The sequence below is a fragment of the Bufo gargarizans genome, chromosome 3 (assembly GCF_014858855.1).
Source record: "Bufo gargarizans isolate SCDJY-AF-19 chromosome 3, ASM1485885v1, whole genome shotgun sequence".
In the NCBI taxonomy this organism is placed as follows: domain Eukaryota; kingdom Metazoa; phylum Chordata; class Amphibia; order Anura; family Bufonidae; genus Bufo; species Bufo gargarizans.
The window spans coordinates 148,872,126-148,891,797 of record NC_058082.1 but is presented as its reverse complement, the minus strand read 5'-3'; the positions used below and the strand labels follow the sequence as shown (position 1 = coordinate 148,891,797).

General features: G+C 44.8%; 1 protein-coding gene across 2 annotated transcripts in view; it reads left to right on the top strand.

Moving 5' to 3' along the window:
* The first annotated feature begins 3,559 nt into the window (after window positions 1–3,559).
* Window positions 3,560–19,672, top strand: part of PCDH9 (protocadherin 9) — a 67,776-nt gene continuing 51,663 nt past the window's right edge. Inside the window, exons 1-2 of one of the 2 annotated variants that reach the window (XM_044287803.1) lie at window positions 3,560–3,961; window positions 4,294–7,463. In XM_044287803.1, the coding sequence (XP_044143738.1) occupies window positions 4,428–7,463 (3,036 nt within the window). In that variant the 5' untranslated portion in view covers window positions 3,560–3,961; window positions 4,294–4,427. Of the gene's footprint in view, window positions 3,962–4,293; window positions 8,800–19,672 lie in introns of those variants that run through there. The other variant, XM_044287802.1, reaches the window with a different exon arrangement.

Here is a 19,672-nt window from a genome sequence, read left to right as displayed (position 1 = left end):
GAGTGCTGTGCAGTGATGGTTGACCTTCTGAAAGTTTCTCCCATATACACAGAGGATCTTTGGAGATCATTGGTTTCTTGATCCTCTGTCTTACCAAAGTCCTTCTCCCCCAATTACTTAGTTTGGTGGGGTGGCCTGATCTAGGAAGAGTCTTGGTTGTTCCAAACTTCTCCTATTTAATAATTATTGATGTACTGTGACATAGGAACGTTCAGTGCAGCAGAATGTTTGTACCCTTCTCCAGATACTTGCCTCCACACAATCTTTTCTCTGAGCTTCTACCGGCAGTTCTTTCCTTCTCATGGCTTGCATTGGCAGCTGAGAGACCTTATATAGACAAGATTGTGTGTTTCCAAATCATGTTCAGTCAACTGAATTTATCACAGGTAGACTCTAATTAAGGTGTAGAAACATCTCAAAGCTGATTAGGAGAAACGAGAGGCCCTCAGAACTAAAAGTTTCAATTCAGTCATTGCAAAGGGTCTGAATACTTATGTCCATGTAAAACTTTAGTTTTTCCTTTTAAATAGGTTTGTAAGCATTTCTAATATTCTGTTTTCAGTTTCTCTTTATGGGGTATTGAGTGCAGATTGATGGGGAAACTCTATTTATTTTTACTTTAGGCTACAACATAGAATGCTAAAAAGTTTAAGGAAAGAATGAAAGAGAGAAATAAAGAAAAAAAAAAAGAGAACAAGAAAGAAAAAAGAAATAGAAATAAATGAGAAAAGTAACTAAATAAATACATGGAAATCAAGAGACGGGGTAAATTAATAAAGCACATTGTGTAATAAGTAAAGTTTCAGGAGGCATGGCTAATAAAAGACGACTGTTTGGGGAAATAACATCAATTTACAGCAAGCGAAGAACAATTAGAAAGACATCAGGCAGTGGAACCACTTTTCAGACACATTCTATCCCTACAGGCCATAAGGTGTTTGATGACCTGACATCTAAGACTGTTGAATTTCCTTCTCACTTGCGTCTTGTTGCTCAATTGCCCCTTCATGATTTAACGAGATGCAAAGTATTTCTGTAGTGTTCTGTTTCACAAGGGTTTAGTGCACAATCTTCCAAATCGCCAATCTAATACAGAGGGAAAAAGACTAACATCAAGTGCACAGGGCAAAGTCTGTAACGCCCGCCCGGTTGGTAACACTTCCCTTACTTGTGTGTGCCCGTTTAGTTTATTCTATAGGTGAAAGAACACAAGCCAATTTGTTCTATATTTAACACTGTGGCGTCTTTGTGACATGAGCCTTAACGGGTTGACACAGTGAAGCTAGCATTATCTCACCCAACATGTGATTAGACAATGGGGCGTACTGTTCTAGGGAAACAGGCTGACTTCATACAGGAGAGCTGATGGGTATTGTTGTCCTACAATACAATGGCGAGGACCGAGGAAACGCCGGGCGCTGACAAAGTGATATTTATGCAGAAGCAAATGAAAAGGCATGGCTATTAACTCATTAGCTGCTCAACAGAAACACGCTATCATTATGTGTGGAGGACCTAAGCAGGATTCGTCTCGCTGGCTTCAGTACGGCCAGTTGCATTATTGCCAGGCAGACAGCAACTGCACCAAGGACAGATCAATTGAAGGAGTGCAGGATACTAGAGATCAGCACAGCAGACAGCTCTGTCCCTATGTGATGGTGACTGCAGACGAGGGTGGTCAGCACCAGGGACAGGTACCATCTGAGAGGAGCAGCACAGGGTGGTCAGCACCAGGGACAGGTGCCATCTGAGAGGAGCAGCACAGGGTGGTCAGCACCAGGGACAGGTACCATCTGACAGTGGCAGCACAGGGTGGTCAACACCAGGGACAGGTACTATCTGAGAGGAGCAGCACAGGGTGATCAGCACCAGGGACAGGTACCATCTGACAGTGGCAGCACAGGGTGGTCAGCACCAGGGACAGGTACCATCTGAGACGAGCAGCACAGGGTGGTCAGCACCAGGGACAGGTACCATCTGAGAGGAGCAGCACAGGGTGATCAGCAACAGGGACAGGTGGCAGAGAGTGGTCAGCACCAGGGACAGGTGGCAGAGAGTGGTCAGCACCAGGGACAGGTGGCAGAGGGTGGCCAGTCAGCACCAGGGACAGTTACAATATAGACTAGTAGCAGCCGAGGGTGGTTAGCACCAGGGACAGGTGCCAGGATGTGGTTCTCCTCCCTCCAGTAATGCAGGGCTCTGATGAATCAGTGCATGGCAGCAGGGTGTGCGGCCGCACAAGGAGCCGGCTTCAGTCAATCCTTACAAACACTCATCTGTTTCTCAGACGTCTACTCCCACCTCTCCTCCTCAGCAGCCTGGAAAAGCCACAATCCTGACTGGGCAGCACACTCAAAGAAAATCATTTTTCTTGCCCAAGGCACACTGGCCTTTTAATGGATTTCATTGCCCTTCACAACCCTTTCCTCCTTACGGATTGATTACTGGCTCAGGGGTCTTGTTTGTGGGGGCGTGCGGGGGGGGGGGGGGGGGCGATGAGGCGGAGGATTAGCGATTGTGAATCTTTTCATACTGCATTGTAGATACTGCCTCGTGTAAGTAACTAGTCAAAGTGTCTGTGCCAGGAGTAAAGCGCGGGCGCAGCGTCCTAAGTGTGCAACACAACTGAGGACTGATGTCTACACCCCGGAGCTCAGGACCTGTCCCTGCCCACTCTGACTGAAAGTGTTTCATATAAGGTAGATGTGCTGTGTGTGTGTGAAGCATACAGTGCAGAGCTGTGTGTGTGTGTGAAGCATACAGTGCAGAGCTGTGTGTGTGTGAAGCATACAGTGCAGAGCTGTGTGTGTGTGAAGCATACAGTGCAGAGCTGTGTGTGTGGGTGTGAAGCATACAGTGCAGAGCTGTGTGTGTGAAGCATACAGTGCAGAGCTGTGTGTGTGGGTGAAGCATACAGTGCAGGACTGTGTGTACAGGACGTGGTGCAGAGCTGTGTGTGTGTGTGAAGCATACAGTGCAGAGCTGTGTGTGTGTGTGAAGCATACAGTGCAGAGCTGTGTGTGTGTGTGCAGGACTGTGTGTGTGTGTGTGTGTGTGTGTGTACAGGACGCAGTGCAGAGCTGTGTGTGTGCAGGACTGTGTGTTTGTGTACAGGACTGTGTGTGTGTGCAGGACTGTGTGTGTGTGTGTGTGTGTACAGGACGCAGTGCAGAGCTGTGTGTGTGCAGGACCGTGTGTGTGTGTGCAGGACTGTGTGTGTGTGTGTGTACAGGACGCAGTGCAGAGCTGTGTGTGTGTGTGTGTGTGCAGGACCGTGTGTGTGCAGGCGCTCGGTTCCCAGGGCTGACTAGGCGCACACACTTCCAGCCAGAACAGACACGAGCTCCTCGGCAGCACAAGGCGGGCCACATCCCCACACACGTGACCGGTCACATGCTCATGACATCATCAAAGCTCTTTAGCATCTCCCAGCCACATACTCCCAGACAGCCAATCCCCGCGCAGTGGGCGTGGCCAGGCGGAACCCACCCCCGTCCCTTCGGATTTATTGAGAGTTATATGAAGAAATCCAGCTCAGAGGGAAGGGGAATGAGGGAGGGCGGTGAGCGCGCGGAGCCGAGTACCTCCAGCCGCATCATCCCGACTCTGACACCTTCCAAGTTCACGACTATCGCGACCGACGGGAATAGCTGATGGCCCCTGGACGTGGATTTACCGGCATGGAGCTGCTGAGCGCCGGCGGAGCCTGCTGCGGAGAGGAGGATTCCCCGTCACACTGACTGGAGTTGCTCCATCGCATTTCCAGGGGGCACTGCGCGCTGCGACCCCCGAAGTTTAGCATGGTTGCCTGGGATTCGGTGCTGCTGTGAGGGCGCCTACCTGCTGGATCTGACCGCCGCCTTCCATGCCCTCCAGCCCCGGACTTTACTTGCGGTATTAGCCCCCGGCAGCATCCATGTCCTGATGACGTCTGGCCCCCGGACCGAGGATCCCTTGGCTTGTAAGTTCTTAAAGCTTTCTCAGTAGTCAAGGAAGGGCTTCCCAAGACTTGGCAGGGAGGCTGCTGCACTGGAGGGAATGGGCAGAGGCAATGGAGTTGGCAGCTGGCAGTGCCCTTCCATAGATGCATGATGTGAGGAGGATTAGGAATGAGGGGAAGTAGTGATTGCCTTCAGTCTGCAGGGCTGATCCCTTAGACACCTTGTATGTTGCAGATGGGGGTAGTTATGCCCAGAGCAGGCACTAATGTAATGATTGGCATGAGACGGCATGTATGCACTTACGTTTTCTGGAATTTTACAAATTTGATTGTTTGTGTGATTGTGTTGACAGCTGCTGGCTCCAATTAGAAATGAGATGTAAGGCATCTTGCAGTCCATGCACGCCTCCTCTTGCAAATCGGCACCGTTCCTCAGTGACAGCCCTTTAAATCCTAAAATCCAAGAAAACAAAGGAAGCACATTATCATGGACCTAAGGGATTTTTACCTGTTGGCCGCTCTTATTGCCTGCTTAAGGCTGGATTCTGCGATTGCCCAAGAACTTATCTACACCATAAGAGAGGAACTGCCTGAAAATGTACCAATTGGAAACATACCAAAGGACCTGAATATCTCCCATATCAATGCTGCCACTGGGACCAGCAGCAGCCTTGTATACAGACTGGTTTCCAAAGCCGGTGACTCTCCTCTGGTCAAAGTGTCCAGTAGCACCGGAGAGATCTTCACAACCTCCACCAGGATAGACCGAGAGAAAATCTGCGCCGGAGCATCTCTTGCCGATGAAAATGAATGTTTCTTTGAACTTGAAGTTGTCATTCTCCCCAATGACTTTTTCAGACTTATCAAGATAAAAATAATAGTCACGGACACCAATGATAACGCTCCTATGTTCCCATCAACTGTGATTAACATCTCCATTCCTGAGAATACTCTAATAAACAGCCGATTCCCAATTCCATCAGCAGTGGACCCAGACACCGGGTTCAACGGAGTGCAGCACTATGGACTATTAAATGGACAAAGCGTCTTCGGACTGGACATAGTGGAGACGCCAGAGGGGGAGAAGTGGCCACAGCTCATAGTGCAGCAGGTCTTGGACAGAGAGCAGAAAGATACCTATGTCATGAAAATTAAAGTTGAGGATGGCGGAAACCCTCAAAAATCCAGCACTGCCATCCTTCAAGTGACAGTAAGTGACGTGAATGACAACAAACCGGTGTTTAAAGAAAGTCAAATAGAGGTTCACATTCCTGAGAATGCTCCCACGGGGACCTCTGTAGTCCAGCTCCATGCAACAGATGCAGATATAGGGACCAACGCTGAAATCAAATATATTTATGGTGCCCAAGTCACATCTGCTACCAAAAGACTCTTTGCTTTAAACAACACGACTGGATTAATTACAGTTCAGAGAGCGCTAGACAGGGAAGATACCGCAGTTCACAAGTTAACCGTCCTAGCTACAGATGGCAGCTCCACACCGGCAAGGGCAACTGTCACCATCAATGTGACAGATGTGAATGACAACCCGCCCAATATCGATCTCAGGTATATTATAAGCCCTATCAATGGAACAGTGTATTTATCAGAGAAAGACCCGACCAACACAAAGATAGCGCTAATTACCGTGTCGGACAAAGACACCGATGTGAACAGCAAGGTCATCTGCTTTATTGAAAGAGAGGTCCCCTTTCATCTAAAAGCTGTCTATGATAACCAGTACCTTCTAGAGACCTCTTCCTTGTTGGACTATGAGGGCACCAAAGAATACAGTTTTAAAATAGTGGCTGCTGACACTGGAAAGCCAAGTCTCAACCAGACAGCCCTGGTGAGAGTGGAGCTCGAGGATGAGAATGACAACCCTCCAATCTTTACCCAGCCTGTAATTGAGCTATCTGTGTCTGAAAACAACCGCAGAGGTCTATACTTAACTACTATCAGTGCCACCGATGAAGACAGTGGGAAGAACTCAGACATTGTGTATCAGCTTGGCCCTAATGCTTCTTTCTTCGATCTGGACCGGAAGACAGGAGTCTTGACAGCCTCCCGAGTTTTTGATAGAGAAGAACAGGAACGTTTCATTTTTACTGTCACAGCCAGGGACAACGGTACTCCCCCACTGCAGAGCCAAGCCGCCGTCATTGTGACTGTCCTAGATGAAAATGACAACAGTCCCAAGTTTACGCACAACCACTTTCAGTTCTTTGTATCTGAGAACCTACCAAAGTACAGTACAGTCGGCGTGATAACAGCCACAGATTCGGATGCAGGAGAAAACAAAGCTGTCACACTTTCAATACTCAACGACAATGAGAACTTTGTCCTGGATCCATATTCTGGTTTGATCAAGTCTAATGTGTCCTTTGACAGAGAGCAGCAAAGTTCTTACACATTTGATGTCAAAGCCGTAGATGGAGGACAGACTTCACGTTCCTCCACGGCCAAAGTAACAATCAATATAATGGATGCTAATGATAATAGCCCTGTAGTTATCTACCCTCCATCCAATACATCATTTAAGCTGGTGCCTCTTTCAGCCATTCCAGGCTCGGTGGTTGCTGAGGTCTTCGCTGTTGATATTGACACTGGGATGAATGCTGAATTAAAATACACTATTGTCAGTGGAAACAACAAAGGTCTGTTTCGTATAGACCCAGTGACAGGCAACATTACTCTAGAAGAAAAGCCTTCTTCAACAGATATAGGCCTGCACCGCCTGGTGGTCAATATAAGTGACTTAGGATATCCCAAGCCTTTGCACACTCTGGTACTTGTGTTTTTATATGTCAACGAGACCGCCGGGAATGCTTCCTACATTTACGATTTGATTCGCAGGACTATGGAAACTCCTTTGGACAGAAATATTGGAGATAGCAGTCAACCCTACCAAAATGAGGATTATCTGACAATTATGATTGCCATAGTGGCAGGTGCCATGGTGGTGATCGTAGTCATCTTTGTGACTGTTCTTGTTCGATGCCGGCACGCGTCAAGGTTTAAAGCTGCCCAGAGGAGCAAGCAAGGGGCAGAGTGGATGTCACCAAATCAGGAAGGCAAGCAGAATAAGAAAAAGAAAAGGAAGAAACGGAAATCTCCTAAAAGTTCTCTGCTGAACTTTGTAACCATTGAGGAATCTAAACCTGATGATACTGTTCATGAACCTATCAACGGGACAATTAGCCTTCCAGCCGAGCTGGAGGAACAAGGGATTGGACGCTTTGATTGGGGTACAGCTCCTCCAACCACCTTCAAGCCTAACAGCCCTGACCTAGCTAAGCATTACAAATCTGCCTCTCCGCAGTCTGCTTTTCATCTAAAAGCAGATACTCCGGTGTCGGTGAAAAAGCATCATGTGATTCAGGAACTCCCTTTGGACAACACCTTTGTTGGGGGTTGTGACACCCTCTCCAAACGCTCTTCCACTAGTTCAGATCACTTCAGTGCCTCAGAGTGCAGCTCCCAGGGAGGCTTCAAGACAAAAGGTCCCTTACACAACAGACAGGTAAACGAGCACTTTTACTGGTCTATAAGTACTGCATACAAGTGCCCAATCAACCAGTATTAAAGTGCCAGTATGTCTTCATACGGTCTTCTTTGGCTTGCTCATGTTACCCAGAGGGAAAAAAAATCAACCCCTTTAACTTTATTTTGACTGAGTCTTGACTGACTTTGAAGGACTCAGAGATCTGGAATATATATGCATATATATGTGTATGCATATATAATTATGTATATTCTTGATTGTACTGTACCATATATGTGCATGTGAAATCTCACAATCCCACTGTAACACCTACACAGTAATAAGAAAAAAAATAATAATATATATATCTCTAAAGAAAAATTACCCTGGACTTGCTAGCCTCACAATACATACGTCACCTATGTTTCACTATGCAGCCTTCAGAGGACTGGTTTTAACATTTTTATTTCATGGACATGAATAATATGGTCTAAAAAAAAAAAAAAGGGGTTAACTTTTTTTTTACTCTTGCTGGAAAATTGGAAAATCTGTTGATATATTGTTGTACTTTGCAAAAAGAATTGTGAGAAGATGCATGATTGGGTGCAATTCACATCTCGAGTGTTTTTTTTTTTTTTTATATATATATATATACGTCAGCAAAGCTAATAGCATGCTAGTCAACACGTGCTTGCGGCTAAATCAGCGTTCCGTGTGCATTGATACGCCGCGTGCCTTTAGCTGCACAGTAGCTTTCATCAGTACAGGGCCTACAAATAGTCTATCATTTGTCCTTAATCCACGTTATTTTTTTTTTAAATGTCTGGCGAAATCCGTATTACCGTAGACTGTCAGTTAGAGTGCACTAGAAGAGCTTCCCTTGAATGTATGAGCACACAAGGTCATAGATATGAATTGTCCCCCCCCATGTCCCCAATATGTCATACCCCAAAGTTTCCTTAAACTGCCCCTGGGAGTGTGCGGATTCTGCCACGTGCCGTCTTATGCCCGCTCCTATAATGCAAACGTATACTTTGAGGGAATGGATTTATCCCAATAATTAGAGCAAAATTATGCAGAACCAAATCAATCCATTGTAAATATTTCTTCATCTAAGCAAAGGCAAAGCAATCTGTCAAAGCTCATTTTAGCTGTGAAATTTGCCATCTAAAGAGGGATTAGTGAGCAGGGAAACTCATATTTTACAAAATCCAGCATTAGCTTTCAGTCCAATAATTCCCTACTAATAAAGATTTAAACGCAGAGCTGTCTAATTTATTTCATTGAGACTTGTCTGCTGCCTGTAAATGAGCGGCACGGAACGGCCTGTAGATGGCAGTAAGGCTCTATGTGGGCTGTGCTGGCTCGGCGCCAGGCCTGCAGTATATTAGAGATGGGGGGGGGGGGGGGGGGGGGCGGGGGGGGGATAGATCAGACTGACTCTACAGCCAAAGAAACCTTTTATTTAATGACAGTTGCACTGGAGCGACCAGTCCTTGAGTTTGTAAGGCAGATCCAGAATGGATAGGGTGTACTGCACCAACTTCCTAATCTTCATTTCATATCCCCAATAAGTAATGGAACTCCTGGCATTAGGCCTCAGGAATTGGGAAAGCAATCGTCGGTAGAGATGAAAGCAAGCAGCACAGTGCTTCACATGCAGTATATATATATATATATACTGCACTCGCTTTTATATGATCTATATTGTCTAACGGTCCCATTGTCCTTTACAGTATTTAAAGTAATATTCTTCACGTGGCAAACAGACGGACAGGAGCACTGCCGGCGTGTACACAAGCATGTCCCCCCTTCATAATTCATACCATCTGAACTGTGCACTTACACATGGGCTCAGGTACTCCCCTGGCACAAGGAGAAGGGCCTGAAATATTGATGCCACCTGGTGTCTGCCGCACAGCGGCCGGAGATGAAGTCCTATAAGCTACTTTCGGATCCATTTGGCATCTTTTCATTCCCCGTGTATACAGGGCAGACAGATCTATTTTCCCAGATAACATTACCATACCGGGCTTGCTTTATTGACAGGCGTTTGATTGTAGCTGGAGGCTTTACACGGAGCCGTTCCTTGCCATGCCCCAAGTCAGTTGTCAGCAATTGGGGAATTAATTTCCCTGCCCCTGGAGAACAACAGATGTTAAGTATAGAAAACAGTGTATCCACGTCCCTACATAATGACCCAGACCTGCAGGGGAACCACGTTGCCTGCCGCTGTGTATCTGTGTATACAGGGAAACCTCTTCAAAAGACTTCTTTGAGAAGACCACCCCTGATCCAGAGCAAGTTTTCAGTCCCCTGGTATGTTATGCACATTGACTATCTTGTTTGAGAAGGCCTTTTCAGTGCAATGGTGGGTGGTCGTCTCACAGAGCATTCATTCTATAGTTTATGTCTATCTATCATCTATCAGTCATCTATCTCTCATATCTATCTATCTATTTATCTCATATCTATCAGTATTCTATCTATCTATCTATTTATCTATCTATCATCTATCAGTATTCTATCTATCAATCATCTATCAGTCATCTATCTCTCATATTATTCTATCTATCTCATATCTATCTATCTATCTATCTATCTATCTATCTATCTCATATCTATCAGTATTCTATCTATCTATTTATCTATTATCTATCTATCTCATATCTATCTATCTATCTATCTATCTATCTATCTCTATCAGTATTCTATCTATCTATTATCTATCTATCTATCTATCTATCAAAAAACAGCGCAGCAGCACAGTTAGACAAACATAAGAAGGGGTGCAATTCCTCAGGGAAGGTAGTCGAATCTTCCACTGCTTAATAATTCCAAAAAACGAGGCAGCGCTTCGACATCCGGTGAAAAGGTGATGACCAACCTGGGAATAAATTGGGTCATCACCTGATGTTGGAGTGCTGCCTCGTTTTTTGGAATTATCTATCTATCTATTATCTATATCTATCTATTATCTATATCTATCTATCTATTATCTATTTATCTATTATCTATCTATCTATTATCTATCTATCTATTATCTATATCTATCTGTCTATTATCTATTTATTCATCTATATCTGTCTGTCTATCTATCTATCTCTCTATTTATCTATCTATCTATTATCTATCTCTCTATCTTGGACCCTCTTTGACACAGCCACCCACCAGTGCAATGAAAAGTCTTCTCCATAGGGTCACCCAGTACGCCTTATATACTGTGTGATGGAACTGGATGGATAAATACATATATACAGTGAGGTTTGTATTGAGCACAAGTTAGTATTCCCTTTGCTACCTTCGGATGCAGGCGCTCGCCCTCCTGTGTTGATTCCGTGAGGTCTTGTAGTCAGTTCTGTTACATATCGACATCTAGATATAAAATGTTCTATATTTCTAATCAGATCCTCCTTAAAGGAATAAATAGCACAAGTTATTAAGTTACATGAAGAAGAAGACCTAGAATAGTTTTATTTCCATTCATTCTGCACACAGATTCTGTAACAGATATAAGAGTACAAGTAACGTACAGCGCCCTTATTTAACCCCCCGCCCCCCTTACTCCTGTCGCCACGCTATGATCGAGGGGGTGTTTATTGTGTCAGGAGATGTAAAATAAAGATTGCTTATGTGGTAGAGCTGGATGTCACGAACTGGATTAGCATAATCCCCTCTGGGATGTCAGGCCCTTGGTATTTAGAAGGTTAACAGTTCCTGGTGATCTGAAAAATAGCAAGTTCTGTGTTCCTGTCAGTGATTGTTATTTGCTGGTAGGCTGACGTGGCAGCAGGTCCGCAGTTCACAACGCTAAAATAAATTGCCTTTTTAATTCTATAATTCTATTTGTTAATGCAGGAAAATGTCATCTGTAACCGCTCTGCCCCGTCCCGTTGTAAACATAGGTGACACTTTGTAAATTGAATGATGAAAGCGTTTCAAATAACAATTTATTTTTGCATGAAAACTAATCTCGCTCATTATGTTTAAAAATGCTGCCATTTGAGTTTATTTTAAAGAGCATTTTGTGAAGGTAACTAGAAGGTCGCTTTACCAAGTCATTCACGTATCATTTATGGCTAATGCCCAGAATTGGGCAACGTTAACCCCGTTTTTCAGTATGATGCTATTCACACAAGCATGTTCCATCTGTATTGCTAGTGTGTGGCAGGCCCGACCACGGAGCCTTACAGCGTCGTAGGTATCTATGGCCGGCATATGCCGTAAGTAGCCTCTGAAGGTACGGCCACACGTGACAGAAGTTCAGGGCAAATACTGTACGTGGCAAAGTCCTTACAAAGGGTGAACTCAGCAGAGGAAAGCTGCAATTGACATATAATCTGCAAATCATGTTATGTGCGGAAAAGTTCTGCGGCAAGTGGAGGTGGCCGGCTGCTACAGTAATCCGTGGATTGTCTGTGCACTTTCACTGGTTACCTGTTCTACAATGGGAGCAATAAGAGAACACCTAGGTAGGGACTAAGGAAATGCCACATTCCCCACTATTGTGCTTGGTATATGGCGACAGAGTACTGTTTATGGCACCCTGTAGTCTGCCAAAGGATCCAGGGCACAGATGGGCACGGACACAGATTTATCCTAGGTTCACTCTTTAATGCAGCTGATCTACATGTATTGGACAACTGCCTAAAAAAGATCAACCACAGTCTTTGAAACCAGAACAGGAGGTCATTAAATGAAATATCAATCATCATGAGCCATAGTGATCCTTTTCTTTTTTGTTGAATTTAAAGGGGTTGTACGCTTACCGGAAGAAACTGGACTAGACAGGAGAGCTGCCTGCAATAAATAAGTGATCATTACTTACCTGACAGACCCTGTGCTGCCGCCTCGGTTCTCCTAGCTGGGATCTGTTGACCTGCTGGTCACTGGCCTCTGACGCACACCACCAAGGTGATAGTGGTCACATGATGTCACCACTGCAGTCGGATAAACAAATCCCGGCTGGGAGAACTGGAGCGGCAGCATAGGATCTGGCAGATAAGTAATGATCACTATTATTAGGCAGATCCCCTGTATTGTCCTATTTCCTCCTGAAACCGGACACCTCTGTAATGAGAATAAGTAGCAAACATGAAGAAAACTGATCATACTTTTGTGCATTGACCTTAATGAGGTGCTCTGGTCTAAACGCCCTGATGATAAGCTGGTCCCAGATCCATCTTAAGATTATCTTAGTGATGTAGGAGAAATAACGGATTGCCTGACTTCCATTGAAACCCATGGCTGTCTAGTACTCTGGTGAGGTATATGCGCCCAAGGGACAGATGCTTTCTAAGACCCCTTTACATTGGCCAATGTTCGGGCAGATTATTGCTAACGGACACTCGTTAGTGAAATCTGGCGGTGTAAAGGTGCCGCCAATTACTCGAAGAACTAGTGAAGCGCTCATTCATCAGGTAATAGATTGTTTGCCGGCAGCAGGTCATGGTGTCTAAGCAGCCTCTGCTGCCTGCAAACAATGATTGAGGACAAGCGATAGCATTAAAGATTGCTCCCCCCTATATTGTGAAGGAGATCGCTGCATGTAAAGTAGTCTTGGGCATCATGCACACGACTGTTCCGTTTTTTGCGGTCCGCAAACCACGGATCCGAAAAAAAACAAAGCCGCCCATGTGCCTTTCATAATTTGCAGAAGGGAATGGGCGGCCCATCGTAGAAATACCTATTCTTGTCCGCAAAACGGACAAGAATAGGACATGTTCAATTTTTTATTTTTTTTGCGGGGCTAAGGAACAGAGCAACGAACGCGGACAGCACACGGAGTGCTCTCCGCATGTTTTGCGGCCCCATCGAAGTGAATGGGTCTGCACCCAAGCCGCAAAAACTGCAGCTCGGATGTGGACCAAAACAATGGTCGTGTGCATGAGGCCTTAACAGAATGGTAAGTTCAGACAGCTCAACTACGTCCACAGGGCATAATTATCTGACTGGTGTCCTACTCTCAGCAGTCCCACCAATCAGCTTATTGTAGAGCGTGCATGGCACCAGAACCGGGCATAGCGCCATACTCTGTGTGGTGTCTAGTTACCACAGCTCTCTGGGCTACAGTAACCAGGAACAGCCTCTACACCCACCCTTAGGCCCCTTTCACACGAGCGAATATTCCGCGCGGGTGCGATGCGTGAGTTGAACGCATTGCACCCGCACTGAATCCTGACCCATTCATTTCTATGGGGCTGTTCACATGAGCGGTGATTTTCACGCATCACTTATGCGTTGCGTGAAAATCGCAGCATGCTCTATTTTGTGCGTTTTTCACGCAACGCATGCCCCATAGAAGTGAATGGGGCTGCATGAAAATCGCAAGCAAGTGCGGATGCGGTGCGATTTTCACGCATGGGTTCTAGGTGACAGTCTATTCACTGTATTATTTTCCCTTATAACATGGTTATAAGGGAAAATAATAGCATTCTGACTACAGAATGCATAGTATAATAGTGCTGGAAGGGTTAAAAAAATAAAAAAGTTAACTCACCTTATCCTCTTGTTCGCGTAGTTCGTTCCCGGTCTGTTCTTTGCTAGCTGTGGGCTTGGGCTAAAGGACCTTTGATGACGTCAGATCACATGCTCCATCACCATGGTGATGGACCATGTGATTGGAGCATGTGATCTGACGTCATCAAAGGTCCTTTAGCCCAAGCCCACAGCTAGCAAAGAACAGACCGGGAACGAACTACGTGAACAAGAGGATAAGGTGAGTTAACTTTTTTATTTTTTTAACCCTTCCAGCACTATTATACTATGCATTCTGTAGTCAGAATGCTATTATTTTCCCTTATAACCATGTTATAAGGGAAAATAATGCAATCTTCAGAACATCAATCCCAAGCCCGAACTTCTGTGAAGAAGTTCGGGTTTGGGTACCAAACATGCGCGATTTTTCTCACGCGAGTGCAAAACGCATGACAATGTTTTGCACTCACACGGAAAAATTGCGCATTTTCCCGCAACGCACCCGGCTCTTATCCGGGCAAAAAACATGACGCCCGTGTGAAAGAGGCCTTACCAGTCTTATATTGATGACTAACCGAAGGATGATCTGTTCTTGTGGTTCTGATCAGTTATCTTATTAGGAAGGTGTAAAGTGTGTGGTGGCTCAATACACAATAAGGCCACAACGTAGTCGCATTATATTGTGCATATTACGGCTTTAGCCCCTGTACCCACTTGTATCTTCTGAACCAAACTCACAGGACCACAGAGCTGTGTTATCTAAGTTTGGTTCGGTAGAACTTTAAGTGGGTCCAGGTATTGCTGCCGTAGTACAATTGAAAAACATAGCATTTGGCCACTTCTATAGTAAAATTGTAAGGAAAGGCAATTCTTTATGGATGCATCGTTTGGCAATACTAAATACAATGTTTTTTGGTGCTGATTTCATTGTAGAAATGCTGCTGATTTCCTGCAGATTTCACTTTTTGCATTGCACCACAGGTCAGTTTCCTTCAGCATGTGGATGAGATTTGCTTAAACTCATTAGGATACTTTCACACTAGCGTTTTTCTTTTCCGGCACTGAGTTTCATCAAAAGGGCTCAATGCCGGAAAAAAACTGATCAGTTTTATCCTAATGATGGAGAGCAATCCGTTCAGGATGCCTTCAGTTCAGTCATTTTGACTGATCAGGCAAAAGATAAAACCGCAGCATGCTACGGTTTTATCCATGGCCAAAAAAACGGAAGACTTGCCTGAATGGCAGTTCCGGCATTTTTCTCCATAGGAATGTATTAGTGCCGGATCCAGCATTCAAAATACCGGAATGCCGGATCCGTGCTTCTGGTCTGTGCATGCGCAGACCGAAATAAAAAGTGAAAAAAATAAATGCCGGATCCATTTTGCCGAATGACACCGGAAAGACAGATCCAGCACTTCAATGCATTTTTCTGACTGATCAGGATCCTGATCAGTCTTACAAATGCCATCAGTTGGCATACGTTTTGCGTCGGAACTGCTTGCCGGATCACTCTGCTGCAAGTGTGAAAGTAGCCTTACTTTGCTGGTGCAGTGAAATGCTGCAGAGCTTTTGTAATTTTGCGACAGTAAATCTGCATCATTTCCGCAACATATAAAGTACCCTTAGGGTATGTGCACACAATGGGGGTCATTTTTTAAGACCGGCATCTAAAACCCCTATAGCCCCTATATCTGGACGTGGATCCGCCAAAGTCTCTTCATAACTTCGCCAAGTCTTCATGAAGTCGCCAGGTCTCTTCATAACTTCAGCGCATCCAGCGCCAATCTAAATGTAAACCACCTTCCTAGCCTAAAACAGATGTAGAAAATAATGAATGAGATGGGCCTTCCGGCCCGTCCCCTTCCCTGCCTGCGTCACGGACACTTTTTTGGACCTAGCTTAAGCAGGGAAAAGTCGCAGATTGTGGCGGGCCGAACTAACCGTTGCGCCACAATCTGTGCCAGAATGACACCTAATACAGGTATTTTTCTGCATAATAAATGACCCCCAGTGTGTATTAGGTGAAGGTACATTTATTTGGATTGAGAGCAGTGTTATAAATGTAGGCCCAGAAACATCATGAGTAATGCTTAAAAGGGATTTCCGAGAGGGACTTCCGCCGATCAGCTGTTTAAGAAGGCACTTGCTCTCCTGTGAGTGCTGCGGCCTTTTGGCAGCTTACCATGCACAGCGCTGTATAGCGGCTGTGCTTGGTATCGCGCTCAGCCCCATACATTTGAATAAGGCTAAGCTGCTCCTAGGCCGCGTGACACACGAACGTCTCGTCATTTGCCTAGGAAAAGCAAAGAGTAGGCTGTGGCGCTCACTGGAACACCGCTGCCTTCTCAAACCGCTGACCTGCAGGATCCTGGGTGTCATCAGTATAAAATAGGTCATCAGTATAAAAATCTCAGAAAACCCCTTAAATGTTGCCATAACAGCACCAAAAACTATTAGTGGGGACAACACTGTATGTAACGGTTCTAAAGTATTCCAGCCGGGCCAAGCAGTTGTCAAAGCTGTGTAAGACCTACCCTAGTGAAATAACTGAATTTCAGTGGCTTTACTTTCTAAGATTTAGGCCTCATGCACACGGCTGGTGCCATATTGCGGGGGCCGGCAATCCACGGCGGCCGGCCGTGTGCACCACGCATCACGGATGCAGACCCATTCACTTGAATGGGTCCGCAATTCCGGAGATGCGGAACGGTGTCACGGAACAGAACACCGGAAGCACTATGGAGTGCTACCATGGTGTTTTTTTTTCCGTTGTTCAGCACCGCAAATAAATATGACATGTCATTTTTTTTTTGCGGTGCGGACAGACCACGGACCCATTCAAATTGAATAGGTCCGGCCCGCTGCACGGATGTTGCTCGTGCACTGGGGACCGCAATTGTTGTCCCCAATGCATGGAACGGCCCCACAACGGCTGTGTGCATGCGGCCTTAGTCAACAGTCTGTAAAGGGCTGACAGGCCATTCTCCGAGTGGATAGATCCTCTTAGGCGTTTTATTGTAGCAGTCGTGTGCCTTGTCTACATATGGAAGCTGTGTTTTGTCGTGATGCATATGAGGGTTACTATAGCGAGTTCTTTTAGCGTTTCCTAGAGCTGTTTCTTTAAATTAAAACTCATCCCAAACCACATGTTCAGCACGTAGATTTTGCTACTACCCTATGTTTCAACCTTGCTGTATGGAGATTCCCCCAAATATTCACTGATTTTTGATTAATACGCTAAGCAAGACAGTATTGATGTAACTACACTCTTTTCCTTATATGCATATGTTGTCATGCTCATTTCATTCTTCATATCATAAATGGACTTTAAGGGTAACATGTGGCAGATTTATTGCAGAAAAATCCATTCCATACATCTGAATGGGGTTGTTTCGGTAGTATTTATATGGATTTCTGCTGGCCCTGTTCTAATGACTGTCTATGATAAATCTTCTACATGAGAATTTACTCTAAACCAGGGATGCTCAACCTGCGGCCCTCCAGCTGTTGCAAAACGACAACTCCCAGCATGCCCTAATAGCTGTAGGCTGTCCAGGCATGCTGGGAGTTGTAGTTCTGCAACAGCTGGAGGGCCGCAGGTTCAGCATCCCTGCCTTAGACCATCCCAACAGGTGCTACTGTAAATGTTTATGTTTTGTACATTTTTGTGTAATAAGGGGAAAATGGTATGTAACTACAAACAAGTGTATACTATTGTACATTTTGCATAAAAGTAAACTTTTATATTGGTAGTAATATCCTGAAAGTGTCTATTTATTTATTTATTTGTTTGCTTTTTTATGATTTCTGATAGAATAAAATAAAATCTAATTAAAACTTATGTATACATGGACCTTTGTGTGATTGAGTATATAAAAAACAACAAAAACATTCCTTTATGAAATCTAGACAAATTTGTCATTGGCGCCAATTAACCCCTGATATACAACTGACTTCAATCCATATGTTTATCAACTTAAATGTTAGAAAGACTGACGGTACTATCTTCTGGATCAGTCATCAATATCTGATCGGTGGCTGTCCGACCTGCTGATCAGCTGTGTGAAGAGCTTGTTCGAGCTCTGCTTTCTCTTCAAGATTACACTGTGTGTCTTCCTGCTTGCAGAGGCGGTGCAGTGTTATTACAAGTGCTCGTCCCTTTCAAGTGAGAGGAGCAAGCACTTGTAATTCGACTGCGTCGCCGAGACTTCCAAGAAGATACACAGTGTAATATCGCAGTGGAAGTATAGCTCGCACGAGCACCGCCTCCTCTCCGAACAGCTGATCAGCGGCGTGTCACGAGTCGGACGCCCACCGATCAGATTTTGGTCATTAATGTGTAGTGGCTGCACAACCTCTTTAAAGGGGTTGTCCCATGAAGACAACTTATCCCCTATCCAGTGTCTGACTATCAGGGATCTGACCACAGAAACCCCCGCCGATCATGAGAAAGGGTCCCATTCTGCTCCAATTGGATAGAGCAGCAGTCATGTATATACCACTCCATTCAGACTCTTCTAGGACCCCCATTCTAATGATCGGTGGCAGTGCTGGGAGAAAAATGGAATTCGAAAGAAAAAAAAATTGTATGTCTCTGTGACACTAAAGGCATATAACGTATATTATTACCGCTCTATGCAACTCAGAGGTTGTATCGAACCATAATTCACCCATAAATGATTTTTTTCCCCTGAAATTTTAATATCGATGGCCATCAATATATGATTGTCAGAGCTCCACCATCACACACCCTCCATTATCAGTTGTTTCAGAGTAGGTACATAGCGCCATCCATTGTGGAGTGGGCAGAGCTGGTTACTGCAGCGCAGCTTCCATTGAAGTGAATGGGAATAGTGCTAGTTATCTGCTCTGTACACAGTGGATGCAGCTACTCTGCTCGTCGAGGGTGCTGGATGTCAGACCCCACTGGTCAGCTTTGATGACATATGCTTAGGATTGCTCATCAATATTAAAATCCTGGGAAACCCCTTTAATATACCCCACATGTTTAATCTGCCGCTATGAAGCATTGATAAGGATACATTTGTCTGCTGATCCCCATATATTACAGAGTAAGTAGCTGAGGAGAACAGCCTGGGTGTCACTGCTTTTAAGGTATCGTGTACTATTAATATACATTTTACATTATCATGGAATTAATAATTTAATTTACCTATTACTAGCATCGTGCTTTTGGCCTATAGAATCAGTCACGTTAAATATTGTTTTACATGTAAAAACTCCACGTAAAAGACATGTTGGGTTTAGGGATAGATCCGACATTGCCCTCTGCAATCTATAGAATAAAAATGTGTTTTTTTTCCCCCAGTTTTGTATATTTATAGAAAATAGCACAGAGCTGGAAATATTCATACTTTGCTCAAGAATAAGAATAAAATCCCATGTCAAATGTGAATAAACCACAAGCCACGAAACAGAGTTACCAACATTTTATTTTTGAAGAAAGGGGAAAATGTCATCATTAACTCATGTGTAGGAATAAGCTGTTTTGAGACTATAAGACCTGATTCACACAATCGTAATCGGTCCCAGAAGCTCCATCCATGTGTTGGCTACATCCCCCGACTGACCCCGGCTCCTCTGACCCGAACTGTGTTTTATGATGCAGTCAGTTCCTATCTGATCGCGGCTCTATTCTGTATGATGATATGAGTACGATAGACCCACGATCAGCCATAACTGGCAGTATGTTACGGACAGAAGGAGATGGGAAACATTCAGTACAAGTTGTTATTTTACTTATTTGAGGG